This window comes from Amblyomma americanum, chromosome 6, assembly GCF_052857255.1.
Source record: "Amblyomma americanum isolate KBUSLIRL-KWMA chromosome 6, ASM5285725v1, whole genome shotgun sequence".
NCBI classification, from domain to species: domain Eukaryota; kingdom Metazoa; phylum Arthropoda; class Arachnida; order Ixodida; family Ixodidae; genus Amblyomma; species Amblyomma americanum.
In genome coordinates this window covers 137,802,116-137,817,414 of record NC_135502.1, presented here as the reverse complement: position 1 = coordinate 137,817,414, position 15,299 = coordinate 137,802,116, and the positions used below count along the sequence as shown (strand labels likewise).

Genomic DNA, 15,299 nt, shown 5'->3' with positions numbered 1-15,299 from the left:
TCTGATTTCGTGATGTTATTGGTGTAGTGTCAGTGATGAGGAATTGTAGTTCATGACTGACGATGTAAATGCTGAGTGCGCAAATGAAGAGACCTAAAATACTAAACAATATGAAAAGAGAACATTTTACGAAAGGCGGTGAGTTAGTGGAAGTGGTAGCAGACTACATCTAGGCCTGGTCATCCGCACATCTAAGCCAGAGCGTCCACAAATGCAGAGCATTTCAGAAAATGGTTGCGAGTAAATTGGGGCTTAAGGCTTTTGGCATGCACGCACAAGTTACGAACAGTACCTTGCAGTATGTCCAAAAAGAGTTTTAAACTGCCTTGCTGCTACAAATCTCTCGGGCATAAAAGTGGTACACTAAGAAGTTTAAAATTGAGAACAGCGCAGTTAACCACTGAAAGAAAAATCACAAGGTTAATACTAAGATAGGGAGGAGAGAGCTGCGTGAGTTTGCAATAAATGCAAAACAAAATCTAAGCTGAAATCGTGAACAGCCAGCCATAGGCAGGTCATGCATTTTTAAAAACCGACCGTCCTTTTGGGTAGTGGAGTGGTTGCTGGCAGCAAGAAACTCTGCTCTTGCCTTCATTTTATGACCATATTGCTTTGTGCTTTAGATCTCTGAGCCTGACATAGGCCGCATGTACTTGTAATGAATGATCTGTGCAAATGTATGGCATTGGTAGACTATACAAACTATAAAATGTCATCAATGCTTACTCTCTGTGTAGTGAACTTTGTAAAGCCTGTTAGTCACCACTTTGTTGCACTTCACCCCTTCACTACAACATCCCTCATGCACTGAGTCACTAAGGGATGGTAAACCCAGATAAACTAAACTAAGCATGTCACCCCGAATGGGAGCCTTGGTTATGGTACTCAGCTGCTGACCCGAAAGATGCAGGTTCAATTCCTGCTGCAGTGGTCGCATTTTGATGTAGACGAAATACTAGAGGTGCAAGAACTGTGATGTTAGCACACTTAAAGGTTTATTCAATTCCCTATTATCTAACATAGCCTGCGCCGTTTTGTGGTGTTAAACCTCATAAAACCAAACAAAATTATTGGCTACTTCATTTCTGAATATTTCTGTAAATGTATAATTATTTTATAAACATTAACCATTTTCTGCACCTCTTTTCCTTCATCTTTGCCTCTCTTATTCCCTTCCTCCCTGAGCAGCAGGTCAGTGGTTTTGAATGCCTGCTAAATATTCGGTTTTTCATTCCATTAGAAAAACCCTCTCGCTCTATTGCTTTGTTAGATGTATTATGCAGAAATATGTGAAGCTTAGATCCAAGAGCTATGGCCTGGATAGTAAGTTCTATATTCAAGGATAGTCATTTTTATATTGAACTATACTAACATTACATATTACGCTATCTATGCAGACTTCTTTTGTAATGGGCTACGTGGCACAGAAGTGCTGTGACCTGCAGCGGTAAACATCTTTGAAAGGTAAATTTCTAAGTTACATGCATAAATAGATTGGGCAAGCTCATGCGCTTGTGAAGCTCATAAACTTGCATTTGTTGTCATAGCCTTCGCTGTGATGCACTGACTCATTGGAATACACTGCAGATCTTCACTGCAATCAGATATGCCTAGTATAGTGAGACATTCATGTACTGAAGTTTGGCTTAGTACACTGTGCTCAAATAAGTTTTTTAGCTGGCAAAGATAAAGCAAGGGTGGTAGTGTTTGTAGTGTTAACAGGGCATTCTTGCAAACTTCAGCATCCGTGTCATTCTTTTCTTGTCATGCAACATAAACAGTCTTCCCTTCACAAGCATGTTTGAAACAAAATGCTCCACAGTTCACCGCTGCAAAATTGAAGGACAATGTGCTGCTCGAAAAAATGATTTCTGGCTGCCGCTGTAGTTGTGGTATGAAAAGTTGGCTAGGTTATATAAACAACATTTCGTCACAATACAAGCCATTTGCACGCCACACGATGTGTTGATAGTACAATATCCAGCAGATTTGGTGTGGAGAGTGCAGTGCTAAAACGAGAATAGTGGTGGAGAAAGCCGACAATATATTTTGACAAAGGCATCAAGAATGCTAACTTTTCTGAAAGGGTATTTTTGGGATGCTTCTCAGAAGGTTAAGACACTTTTATACTTCACTAACATCAGACCAATTATAAAGTATGCCGATGAAGTCTAGGACCCCCTCGTCAGATCCTATTGTGATATGCTGGAACGCGTTCAAAATTGTGCAGCGTGGTTTGTCACCAAAAGATATATTTTCAATTGCCGAAGTAACAGTGTCAAGCAGAATCACAGCTGGGACTCTGGAGAAGCGCCGTTTACGAATAAATTTAGAATTCTTTTACCGCATTTATTTCAAGAACACTACTATTAACCCCAAACCTATCTGCTACCACCTAATTTTGTATCCAGAAAGCACAATCACGATTGAAAAATACTTGAGATAAAGTGCCGTACTAATGTGTTCAAACTGTTTTTCTTTCCGCATGCCATCAATCAATGTTGTAAGCTGCCTAAAAGTGTCGTTTAATGTCAGTCCGAGGCAAAGTTCCGAGCACTGTTATCGGAATTGTGATGTGCGCGCATGCTCAGCTGCTGTTTTTCTGTTTTTCCTCTTCTTGTCCTTCCCTGAGCAATTGACTTATGTGAATGCGCTTATTGACGATCTTTTTTATCATCTGCCATAGATTCTTTCCCATCCTGTACAAAAGGTTGGCACACGCTATAGAATTGATTGTGTACGTATGTATTGCCCCTGCAGTTATGCCTTCGTGGTGCTGCAGAAATTTAAATAAATAATTATAGTGCTGATGATCTGCTAGGGCTGCAGGATTCTAAGAGTGAAAAAAGCAGTGGGAGGCCCTGAGCCAGGTAGAATACTGATACTTGACTAGTAGCAGACAGGGAACACGCAGCTTGTGGAGGAATAGAAAATTGGAGACTTATGGAAGAGGCGACTCAAGTGCACCATCTGGGCTTGTGATGCAATGTGTAGGGCCCTTCGTTTTTGGATAAAACCTGGTTTCTTCCTACTGTTGTACCCCAAAAAGATTCTTAAAGATCAGGTTCAACCCAATTTCTTTGCAAATGTGCCTGTAAGAAAATGTGGTTATAAGGTGCACAAAGCTAAGAGCTGCTGGAGTGTATTGGATGTAACATATTTCTACTCAAATTTGTTAAACAATTCTCGTAATTTTATTTCCGTTTTAATCTTTTTCTTTGTTCTTTCTTTATAGTTTTCTTATACTTTTTGGATAAATTGACAACTACATGTACTGACTGGTACTTCAGTGCCATTATTAAACGCATTATTATGAAGCTGCATTGGAAGGTAGGTGTGCATTTAGTATGCGTGCTTTGAATTTCAGAGATTGTTTCTGCAATGCAAAATGGAGGACAGGCCTCTGCTGTGCGAGTTTTTTTGCAATAGAGTGAAAGTAACTAAAGCAGCATTTGTTACTGTGTCACCCTGCCAAAAGTTCTCCCACACGACCACTGAGCTTCTGAATGCCTATGGCTTAAAGCTCGACGCTCTGGTTGCCCTATCCAAGGTTTTTTGCATTAGTCCTTATCAGTCCTTATCACTCCAACGCTGCGGCTCGGTCATCGACAGCAAGTTCAACGCCAACATTTAAGCGCTGGTGTCCGTGGGACCGCTTCAGTGGGCACGAGAGCAGCGTTGCAGCGACAATGGCTAAAATGCCGCCTTTGTTTGGAATGCAGGTGCTGCTTCCACTTGTAGCGCACAGCATCTACATCTGTTATCCTGCCCGTGACAGTGCTTCTCTGCACCAAGTGACGCAGTTTGTTTCCTATCATGTGCCTCCGTTCGTTCATCAGGCGGCGCCCTCAAGAATTGCGAGCAGTCCTTATCACTCCAAGGCTGCGCCATGGTCATCGACAGCAAGTTCAACACCAGTATTTAAGCGCTGGTGTCCGTGGGACCGCTTCAGTGGGCACGAGAGCAGCGTTGCAGCGACAATGGCTAAAAGGCCGCCTTTGTTTGTCATGCAGGTGCGTATCTACATTCATTTATATGCGAAGAAAAGTGACAATCGATGCTTACTGCTGCTCCCGTGCCCACGGGTGTTTTTGAGCGTGTTGACTGAATGGTTCAATAGCTGCCTTCTTTTGCTATTGTCGGGAGATGTGGAAGAAAATCCAGGTCCTTTTCACACGCGCACTAAAATAATCAGCGGTGATTGGAGCGCAGACACATCGATCGAGGAGAGTAACCCTGCCGCTAATGTCGTATTAACACAATCAGAGCAAAACATGGAAATACTTCGTATCCTGAAGGAATTGCAGGCACAGTCAATCGCGCTTTCAGCCAGTAACGAAGATATAAGGAAAAACTATGGAAGAAATACGGAGCGGACAGCAAAGTATTAATTCAACCCTCGCCAGTATGAATTCCAGGCTTACGACATTTGAACACTCACTTCAAGCAATTGACGAAGTAACACAGGATTTCGAATGCAATGCTCTTGATATTCGCAAACAAAATAAACTGCTGCAGGCAAGAATTCATGAAATAGAAGACCAGAGTCGTAGAAGTAATCTAGTTTTTCATGGTATCGCCGATGAGAATGACCATGAAACATAGAATGAAACGGAAAAAAAAACTTTTAAACGTCCTCTCAAAATATGTTGATCCCGAACTCTCGCCAAATGACATAGATAGGGCCCATCGATTAGGGCGGTACTCTGATTCTGGATGCCGTCCGGTGATTGTGAAGATCAACAACTTCAAAACCAGAGAAAAAATTCTGAAGTGTAAAAAAGACTTAAAAGAAGACGTTCAAGTGACAGAAGATTATTCGTATGCTACACGCCAAGTCCGCAAAAAACTGATTGGCTTCGCCAAATCACTGCCCGGCTATCCATCTTTTAAACTAAAATACAATAAGTTGGTCGTGAATGACAGATCCTACATGTATGACCGTGTAAACGATAAAACATTTCAGATTACCGCAAAACGCGCCAAGCCGATAGCCAAGCACGCGCCTTCGTCTCTGTCCGCTGCATCTAGCACTTGTAAATCTGCCTAACGGTTACCGAGGGGCAGTGATCGTTATGTAAGCGCAGCTCAAGCAACAGTTTTATTTACTAATATCCGAAGTGTCATCAAAAGACGTACAGAACTCTCCTCTGCCATAAGTGCGTGCTCCGCTGACATCGTCGTCCTAACTGAAACTTGGCTGCATGAATTCATACGTGATTCTGAAATATTCGATTCACCAAATCATTTCCGCTTCTATCGTTGTGACAGGAAAGATCGGCAAGGTGGTGGCGTACTAATAGCATTCAGTAAAAAAATAGTCATGTTCTATTCACATAACATCAAGCATCGAAATTATATGGGTATCTCTTCAACTCGGATACCAGAGAATAATTCTAGGCACATGCTATCGACCGCATAATGCATCTCCTACTTTTGTTGCAGAGCTTCATGGTACTATTAACGTTATAGTAACGCGTTACCTTTCGTCATCGATCTTTCTATTGGGTGATTTTAACTTTCCGGGCATCGATGGTCCTCTGTGCAACTATTCTCTTCGACACTATGCAAGGAATTCACTAATTTATGCTCACTGTTTAATCTTACCCAAATTGTTACTCAGCCTACAAGAATGACTGAATTTACAACAAGTACATTAGACCTCGTACTAACAACATGCCAAGAACTGTGCTCAGAAATAACCTACACGCCCCAGTTAATTGACCATTCTTTGCTCAATTTTTCTGTCATCATTCCCATACAAAAGTCGGCTAGTCACACTAAAATAATACGCATGTATCATCGCGCTGATTTCAACAATGTTAATAATGAACTAGGTTCTTTCCTGGCCACTTTTTTCGACGAATTCGACTCGCGATCGGTGAACGCAAACTGGCTCTTATTCAAGAAAAAAATCTTAGATCTCACCACCCGTTTCATACCTACTCGCGTAATATCTTATCAGCATCATGCGCCATGGTATAACGCGTATCTTAAGCGCTTGTCTAACCGTAAGAAACGCTTTTTCCGTTCAGCTAAAGAATCACGCACTGAATATAATTGGTCCCGTTATCGCTCTGCAGCTTACACTTACAATTCTGCGGTCAAGAACGCTAAAGCCATTTACCGGAATAGCACTCTACCGGGTATGTTGCTAATAACCCCAGAAAATATTGGAGTGTCATTAACCCCTCTGAAACGTCTAGAATAATACTAACGAATTCATGCGACTAACCTATATCTGACACTGCCTGTGCAAATGTACTGAATAATGTATTTTCGAGCTTTTTTTCAAGTGGTGAAACTACGGATTTCCCTCAACTGTCTCATAATAACTTCCTCCCAATGTACCCTGTCGTCATCCATCCTGACGGTATAGTTAAAGTAATTGATAATCTTAAGATATCCTCCAGTGCTGGTGTTGATTGCATTACTACAAAGTTCCTGAAAAGTACTAAAATATATTCATCGCATGCCTTAACTAAAATATTTCAGCAGTCTTTGGAAAACGGTGAACTACCGGCCGATTGGAAGATAGGTAAGGTGGTTCATGTGCATAAATCTGGTAATAAACATTCGCCTTTTAACTACCGGCCCATATGTATTACCAGCATCCCATGCAAAATCTTAGAGCACATACTCTTTTCACATATTGTCACTTTCCTTGAATCAAACTCGTTTTTCCATCCTTCTCAGCACGGTTTTAGGAAATCCTATTCATGCGAAACAAAGTTACTCTTAATCACGCACAAACTCCACGCAATTTTAGATTACCGCTCGATCGCCGACTGCATCTTCCTAGATTTCGGGAAGGCATTTGAGAAGGTTTCTCATGATCTTTTGTTACTAAAACTGCGCATGGTGAAATTAGACACTAACATTCTAAAATGGCTCGAAGTTTTTCTTACCCATCGTCAGCAATTTGTTGCCGTTAACAATGTTAATTCCGCCGTTCACCCTGTCCTTTCCGGTGTGCCCCAAGGCACCGTCTTTGGGCCCCTGCTTTTTCTTATATTTATCAACGACTTACCCAGTAACCTTTCTTCTTCTGTACATCTTCTTGCCGATGACTGCATCCTTTCTCGGGAAAGAACAAATGATAGTGACAAGCACATGATTCAGTCTGACCTTATCGCTATCTCAACATGGTGTAAAACTTGGAATATGACTTTAAATGCTGAAAAGTGCAAACTAATGCTCATTTCTCGCGTTAATACTGAATCGCCCGTATATACTCTTAATGATGTGTTGCTTGATCCAGTTACAAGATATAAGTACCTCGGAATTCATATTACCTCTGACCTTAGCTGGCATGCGCACATTGAGCACATCACTAACAAAGCTAATCGCATGCTCGAATATCTGAGACGTAACTTTCACGCAGCCTCAACTAACATTAAACTTCTACTCTATACGACACTCGTACGTTCACAACTAGAATATGCTTCATCAATCTGGGACCCTGGTGTTAAGAATTTGAGCGACCTACTGGAGATGGTACAACACAAATCAGCGCGGTATATTCTTGACTTTCGGCGTACATCCAGCGTAACCGCTGTGAAAACTACCCTAGGCCTATCTTAACTTGCATCACGACGCAAAATTGCACGCCTGTGCCTTTTTCGCAAAATAATTTATCATGAGTCTATTCGCTACGCGTTACTTCTTTCCCTTCATATATTTCACGCCGCACAGATCACATACATAAGGTAGGCATTTCTATATGCAAAACTAAAACATTCTCAGATTCTTTTATTCCTCGCACTTCATATGACTGGAACCACCTTCCTTCCTCAGTTGCCGCAATTCCTGACCCTGTTTTGTTTAGGTCTGCTGTTGCCGCTTCTATTGAATGATATATTGTGTTGATCACTTGTTCTAACTTATCTATGTTGTGATAATTTATTGTTCTCTGCTGTTTGTATTTTCAGTGTTATTATGTATTACCCACTCCCCTCTGTAATGCTTTGTCCTGAGGGTAAAATAAATAAAGAAATCAGTGCAAGGCCAAGGGCTCAGAGCTAACAAGCATTTGAAACCATAGAACTATACACAGTAGTGCTGGGACCGTGCAGCAAGTATTTGCCATTTAAAGGGCTCAGCGTGTTGTGAAAACCTTATAAACTATATGCTTGTTGTGGCCTTCTGCCAAATTTGTCCTTCCACGTCATTGTTGGCCTCACCTTGTAGCTTGTCTGCATGAGACTGGCTGCTACCTACAGTTCACTCTTTTGTTGCTTTTTGTTGGTTGTCACATTCCTTTCGTGGCAGTGTCATGCGGTTTGGGAAGTAATCTGATCTGATTTCTGCATTGGTCGGAAGTGCAAGCTTTTCCAAGTGGGGCAGGTTTACGGTGCCCCCTTGTTTGCTGTAAATGCAGTTTGGCCATAAGAGTTGGTCCTTCTTTATTGTGATGAAGTGTAATTTATTTCATGAATAAATTAATGAAGTAAGCACTCATTTTTGTAATAATTGAACATTCACTATAGCTGCTGTCATTATAAGTGCGCTTGACTGTAAAATGGCTTTCTTCCGGCATTCAGTATTATATCTTAAAACCAGCCGGAAGACACAAAACCGGAGAAGAGATGAGCACAAGAGGAGGCTGCTCTAACAACTGAAATATTATTGAAGGAAAACAGCAAAAGAAGACCTGCAAAGAGATGCATGCACGCAAAACCCCAAACCAGTGAGAGAGAAAAAAACAATCGAAAGGCACTGGCGTGCTAGTAAACCATCTAAAAAAACAAATTCTTTAAAGTGAAGGTTCACCGATGGTTTAGCCACGCACTTGTCCTTAGGCTTGTAAGCCTCAATTGTATCAAGACAGATTTATCACTTTCCTAAACCACTGATGTGCCGCGGAAATCAGGCGTGCAAAGAGACAGGTCGTCCTCCAATTGCATTCACGAGATTGAACGTGCAGTGTCAGGTAAGAATTCACCTTCCTCTCTCTACAGTGAAAGTGCTCTCAGCCAGGTGCACATTCAGACATCTGCCTGTCTGTCCATAGTATTTTCAGCTACAAGGCAGTGGAACGCAAAAAAACAAACATTTTACTTTTGCAAGTGGTGAACATTTTTTATCTGCCGCTGTTGTATCAAGCCTAGTTTGAAGGGCGACGCAAAGGGCTCCTACCTCGCTTTTTGCTGTCAAGACAACAGCAACATCATACTTTGTTGCGACTTTTTTGAGACGGCGTGATATGCCGTGGAGGTAAGGTATAGAGGCCGCATTTTTGTGCTGCTCAACTGCGTCAAAATTATGCGAGTAGTGTTCCTTTCCCTCGAGCGAATGAAAACACACTCTGACAGGTGCGCGAGATGGGCAAGTGGGAACCCCGGTGCCATTGGCTTGGAAAGCTGCTCCGAGAATGCAATCTCAACACTATGATGGCATGACTTCCGTAAAGCGGTCGTGATGCATGCGATTGCCAACCCGTCCTTCGCCAGCCTCGAGTGGTTCGACTCATAGCTAAGAGGCTTTCCCGATCTTGGGCTCTGGCGCCAACATATGTGGTCGTGCGCAAAGCGAAGGTCTAAATTAAGAAACTGCAAACGGTTCTGTTTAGTGAAATTAAGATGTAAAAGATAGGCTTTGACGACATGTCTGAAAGATTTCTAAAACGTCTTGCGCCAACTTATCTTAGCCCTCCTTTTGCAAAAAAGTAGGTAGCTATCAACATAACAAAATGCTAGTACGCCGAGGTCTTCCGAACAGGGTTTTGTTGAGGTATTAACTCTGGACAGAAAAATGTCGCAGAGGAACGGTGCGACCTGAACCCTCTGCATATGCCTGATTTCTGATGTAATTGCCGCCCTGCCAACTCGTTATAGTTTCTTATGGACAGCAGCCTAGACAGGCGCTCTGCATGGAGCATCGACATGAAGAGCCTGTACTATTCACTGTCACATGATTGACTTCTGAGGCGCGTGCAAGACTGCATCAGGGTGAACAGTGAACATGCTTGTACAGACGATTGCGTGATTTCGGTTGCCAGCTTCATGGGGCTGTTGTCCTTTAGTGCAAATCCGCATTTGTCAGTTGGCATCGCGGTATTTACATCCAGGTCGCACCTTTGCTCAGCAACACTTTTTGTCTAAAGTATATAAGGCATTAGATCCCTCTTTGGAAGACATTGGCATAGTAGCATTTCGTTATGTTCAGGACTACCTAATTTTTCTGGACATAGAGGGTCAGATATGTTGACACAAGATGTTTTAGAAATCTTTAAGGCGTGCGGCCAAGGATTGTCTTTTACATCAGAATTGTCTAAGCAGAACCGCTAGCAGTTCTTGATTCATACCTGAGCTTTGTGGACGACCATGTTTGTCGGGGCTACGGCCCAAGATCGGGGAAGGCTCTTTTTAGCTACGAGTCGGACAACTCGTGGGCTGGGCAAGGATGATGAAGAGAAGTACTTGTCGCTGGCTATGGTCACTAAAGATGGAAACACTTGATGGGTGTGCAATCGCGTGCATGTCATCAGCTTTACATAAGTCATGTCATCATTATGCTGAGGACGCATTGTAGCAGACTTCCAAGCTAATGGCAGCTAGGTTTCCACTGAGCAGAACCGCTAGCAGTTCTTGATTCAGACCTGAGCTTTGTGGACGACCATGTTTGTCGGGGCTACGGCCCAAGATCGGGGAAGGCTCTTTTTAACTACGAGTCGGACACCTCGTGGGCTGGGGAAGGATGATGAAGAGGGGTACTTGTCGCTGGCTATGGTCACTAAAGATGGAAACACTTGATGGTTGTGCAATCGCGTCCATGAAATCAGGTTTACATAAGTCATGCCATCACTGTGCTGAGGACGCATTGTAGCAGGCTTCCAAGCTAATGGCAGCTGGGTTTCCACTTGCCCATCTCACCAACCAGTCAGAGCGTGCTTTCATTCGCTCGAGGGTAAGGAACACATACTGGGATGATGCTGATATACTTTACCTCTACAGTACTTCACACAGTCTCGAGAAAGTCGCGGCAAAGCATAATGTGGCTGTTGTGTTAACAGCGAAGTGCAAGAAAGGAGGCCTTTGAGCCGCCATTAAAGCAAGGCTTAATAAAACTATGGGTAATCATACAGCATAGAAGTTGTCTCGTAAAAAAGGTTCACCACTTGCAAAAGCACTGGAATTTATTGCGTTACACTGCCTTAGGGCTGCAACTAGCATGGGCCGACCGGCAGATATCTGAATTTGCACCTGACTGAGCACTTTCACTCTTTTGGAGGGAAGGCAAACTCTAATCTGGCACTGCACGCTCAGTCTTGTGAATGCAAACCTGATGATGACCTGTCTCTTAGCATGCCTAATTTCCACGGCACATCAGTGGTTTACGGAAGGGAGGAATCTGTCGATAGATAATTGAGGCTTCCTACAACGCTAAGGCTTAGGACACGTGCGGTTAAGCCGTCGATAAACCTTCACCCTAAGGAATTTGCTTTTTTAGATGATTCATTAGTATGCCAGTGACTTTTGATTGCATTTCTTCATTTCACTGCTTTGGGGTATTGTACGCACGTACCTCTTCGCGGGTCTTCTTTTCCGGCTTTCCATCACTGAAACTTTTTTTAAGCCTCCTTTTGAGCTCGTCTTGTCGTGTGTTGTGTCTTCTGGCTGGTTTTAATGTGAGTCAGTACCAACTCGCCCAGTCAAAAGCCTTGTTCAGTATTACAACATTTTAAATGAAGTGAAAATTTTACTAGGCTATGTTGCCAGGGATCATGTCCGCAGCAGTTGTGGGCAGCTCAGAAGAGATAGCGTCATACGAGTGGTTGTGATTGGAAGAAGATGATGTGAGGATGCTGCGAGAAAAAAATTTCATAATCTGATAAACAATTACAGTCAAAAATGTCCAAAAAGAGGCCGGGCCGGAGAAAAAGTTCTGCGAAGTTTGAAAACGCTGTAAGTAGGCGGAGCTACAGCATAGAGCCAAATTTGACAAACTGGAAGTCTGGACAAAGCCAAAACTTGCACCAAGTTTGAAAACTCGAAATGGGCAATCTCGTGACCAGTGATAAGTGAGTGATACGTAACCAGAGGATTGAAAAACGAATGATAAATTAGAGGAAATTAGGTAATTAAGGAGAAGAAAAAGGCAATGAACGGGTACTTAGACTGGACGGTTATTTAGTGAGTGGAACGATGCATGGCGGAAAATTTGAAAACTCGAAATGGTTGCTGGGATGAAATGAGGGTAAAATAAGAGCTAATCGATAACCAATCAAGTGAACACGAAAACAACCATGGCGCCAAATTTCAAAGGTGACCAGTGTAGAGGAGGCGTCAACGCTTCCACATTCTTTTTGTGCGGTGATCTCTATTTTTTCTTTTCTCAGCAGAAACAAAGACCACTTTTCTTGGCTCATGGGCGATGTACCTAGCACCCTGCAGCCAGGAAAACGCTGGAGAGCGTGCCTCAGCAAGATCGAAAAAAGCACAAAACAGTAACAAGAAATGGATAATTTTCATTGCAATTATAGTGGTTTTTTGCATGAAATAATCTGGAATGCACAATGCTTGTATTATTTGACAGGCAACCATTAACAAGCTGTGCATTTTTTGTGCATTTCCTAGTCAGGAATACACAAATCATCTGTTAATTGACAGTTGACACAGTAACGACTGCGACACAGTGTACGAGCACTACACATGACACACTACAGAAGACAAGGCAAACTACAGAAGACAAGAGATTCCACAGAAATCAAGACAGACTACACAAGACAGGACACACTACAGAAGACAGACTATAAAAGACAAGACTACAGGCTACAGAAATTTTCTGTCTTAGAATCCTGTACTGTCTGTTGACGAGGTACATATGCCAAGTTTCCTCTTCACTGCTGTTAGGCTTTGAGGAGAATAGAGCATGCGTCCTTAGCAGCATGCTCTATTCTCTTCATATGAAACTTCCTTATCGGCTACCCTTGTGTCTTATTTATTAACTTCGATAGCTCTGCTTGTTATATTCTGTCTAGGGTAGGACGCCGTCATGCTTTAGTGCTTCTTAATCAGATGTTTTTGTCTCCTGAGATAGCCTGCTAACATCCGGTCGATCCAACCTATCGCCTACTTGTACGGCGCGCTCCTTGTAGATAATAGTGAGAATTTCGTTGCTTGTATGAACATGGATATCACCTTCCTCAGTTAAAGCCGAATGTCTGTTCTGCAGCGAAATCTTGAATTCGTCTACTCTCGCTTCTGCCGCTAACTCGTTAATGGATTTCCACTTCACTAGTTTCTTCTGTTCCGTCTTCAAAGATTGGCTCATTTGAGACATTCACCATTCTGTGGTCGCTACAACGCTCCTTTCCAACGACCTCCTTATCCTTTGCCATAGCATGGTGAGCGGATATTATGAAGTCTAATTTGTAGCCTCGATATTAGGGCTCTTCCAGGCCCACTTCCTGTTCTCTTGTCTGCGGAAGAAGTTATTCATATTGAAGCGGGAAGACGGCGACGAGAGTGAGCGACTGAACGGGTGGACGAAGACGAAGACGACAACGAAGTTCTGTGAATTGTGTGCCGCTAGTAGCTGTTACTTCGCTGGTGTACATTGCTGTAAATATATTCTTTCCCGCAACATATTCGGTGGAGGTGCGCCTTTCCCCTACGTCTACCAACGACGGAGCTCCGCAGCGGCCGACAGCTGCCTGCACTCATCATGACCCAAGACGCCTGCCAGCAAACATCACTATTGGCCATGCCATCACTCGTTGTTTCTGCTCCTCGTAACCCTGGGACATTTTCTGACACCGACAACGTTGACGTGGACGACCTGATCCAGATGCATGAACGCGTGAGTATATACAACCGCAGGAATCCAACCCTTATGCTCGCTAATGTCATTTTCTACCTAAAAGACACCGCCTTAGTCTGGTACGAGACTCACGAAGATGACTTGACCAGCTGGGACATCTGCAAGCAGAACCTTCGCGACCTGTTTGGACGAACGCTCGGCCGAACACTCGCCGCTAAGAGGGACCTTGCATCCTGAGCTCAAGCTTCTATGGAATCCTATGTTTCGTGCATTCAGGACGTGTTGGCCCTCTGCAACTAAGTTGATAATAACATGCCCGAATCTGACAAAGTGGCTCACGTGTTGAAGGGGATCGCCGAAGATGCCTTCAAACTGCTCGTCTACAAGAATTGCACTACAGTCGACGACATTATTAAGGAATGTCGCCGCTTCGAGGAAGCTATTAGCAGGCGTTGGCGGCTGAAGAATGGAGTGTGTCGTTGCATAAGTCCTAAGTGCATGCGTGGAGTGCGATAGAGTGGTCTTAAAGCTGCGCGCTTCACGGAACTGCTGCACCAGCTCATCAATGGTATTGAGCTGCGCATTCTCTTGTAAAGCTATGACCAGTGTGATGCATGGAAGGCACATAATGGTTCTCATAGCCTCTCGCCAGTTCTTCCCCCATGGAAGTTTGTACAGCTCAGCGACAACAAGCCAAAAGACAATCGCCAGCCAACATATGCTCATTCGGCATCACTGCTCTGCCAGAAATTTGAGGAACAAGATGCTTGCCTGCGTGAAGGATCCATTGTTGTCTGCGTAGACGCAAGCATGCAAGATTGCAAAACAAAAACAGCTAACTACTGCCCGTGCAGACCTGCCCTGAATCAAACCTCTTGGTTTCAGCTTACGGAAACCCCTTCGTCCTTTTGTGCTGAGCTCGTTGCAGTTCAAGAAGCACTCTGCTCTGTGGCCGAATTAACTATGCTCCCTTCGGCCCACGTTGTCATCAGCACTGACGCCTTTCAAGTTGTCCGGTTGCTACGACGTGTTAGCCGCTATCCAACGATGTTAGGACATCCACCGGCTCGCGGCACGCATCCCGCAGCTAGTACGTATTGAGTGGATCCCACGCGATCTGCTGACCTATCAAAGGCAGGCAGATTTAGCGACCCGCCTTGCAATTCCAAACACATCACCACCTCGGCTCCTTCATTTGGACAATTTTACCCTCCTTTCATCATGAAAGGAACTGCTCCGGCGCCGCACACGTGCTCGCATCCCTCCGTATGCGGTAACCCTCCCCGCGGTGTTACCCGTGCAGAGGAGGTTGCGCTTAGGAGGATCCGGGTCGGGGTTGCCCTCACACCAGCAATCACTCGGAAGTGGCCTCAGTACCGAGAACTGTTTCCTCGGCCAGGGTGTCCGGTATGTAAACACGAGGAAATTGAGGCCGACATTCATCACTTACTGTGGGACTGCCCAGCTCTCAAGCCTAGAAGCACCCGGCACCTAATGGTAGCAGGTCTTTCGCCAAGCAACCCTCCTTTATACAT

At 43.8% G+C, this 15,299-nt stretch overlaps 1 protein-coding gene across 6 annotated transcripts in view; it reads left to right on the top strand.

Moving 5' to 3' along the window:
* The window catches only part of LOC144095000 (uncharacterized), a 31,111-nt gene extending 18,652 nt beyond the window's left edge, over positions 1–12,459 (top strand). For 3 of the 6 annotated variants that reach the window (XM_077628839.1, XM_077628837.1, XM_077628838.1), the window contains 2 exons: positions 3,723–4,013; positions 12,341–12,459. In XM_077628839.1, the coding sequence (XP_077484965.1) occupies positions 3,723–4,013; positions 12,341–12,385 (336 nt within the window). In that variant the 3' untranslated portion in view covers positions 12,386–12,459. Of the gene's footprint in view, positions 1–3,722; positions 4,014–12,340 lie in introns of those variants that run through there. The other 3 variants (XR_013306651.1, XM_077628840.1, XR_013306652.1) reach the window with 2 other exon arrangements.
* The last annotated feature ends 2,840 nt before the right edge of the window (positions 12,460–15,299 follow it).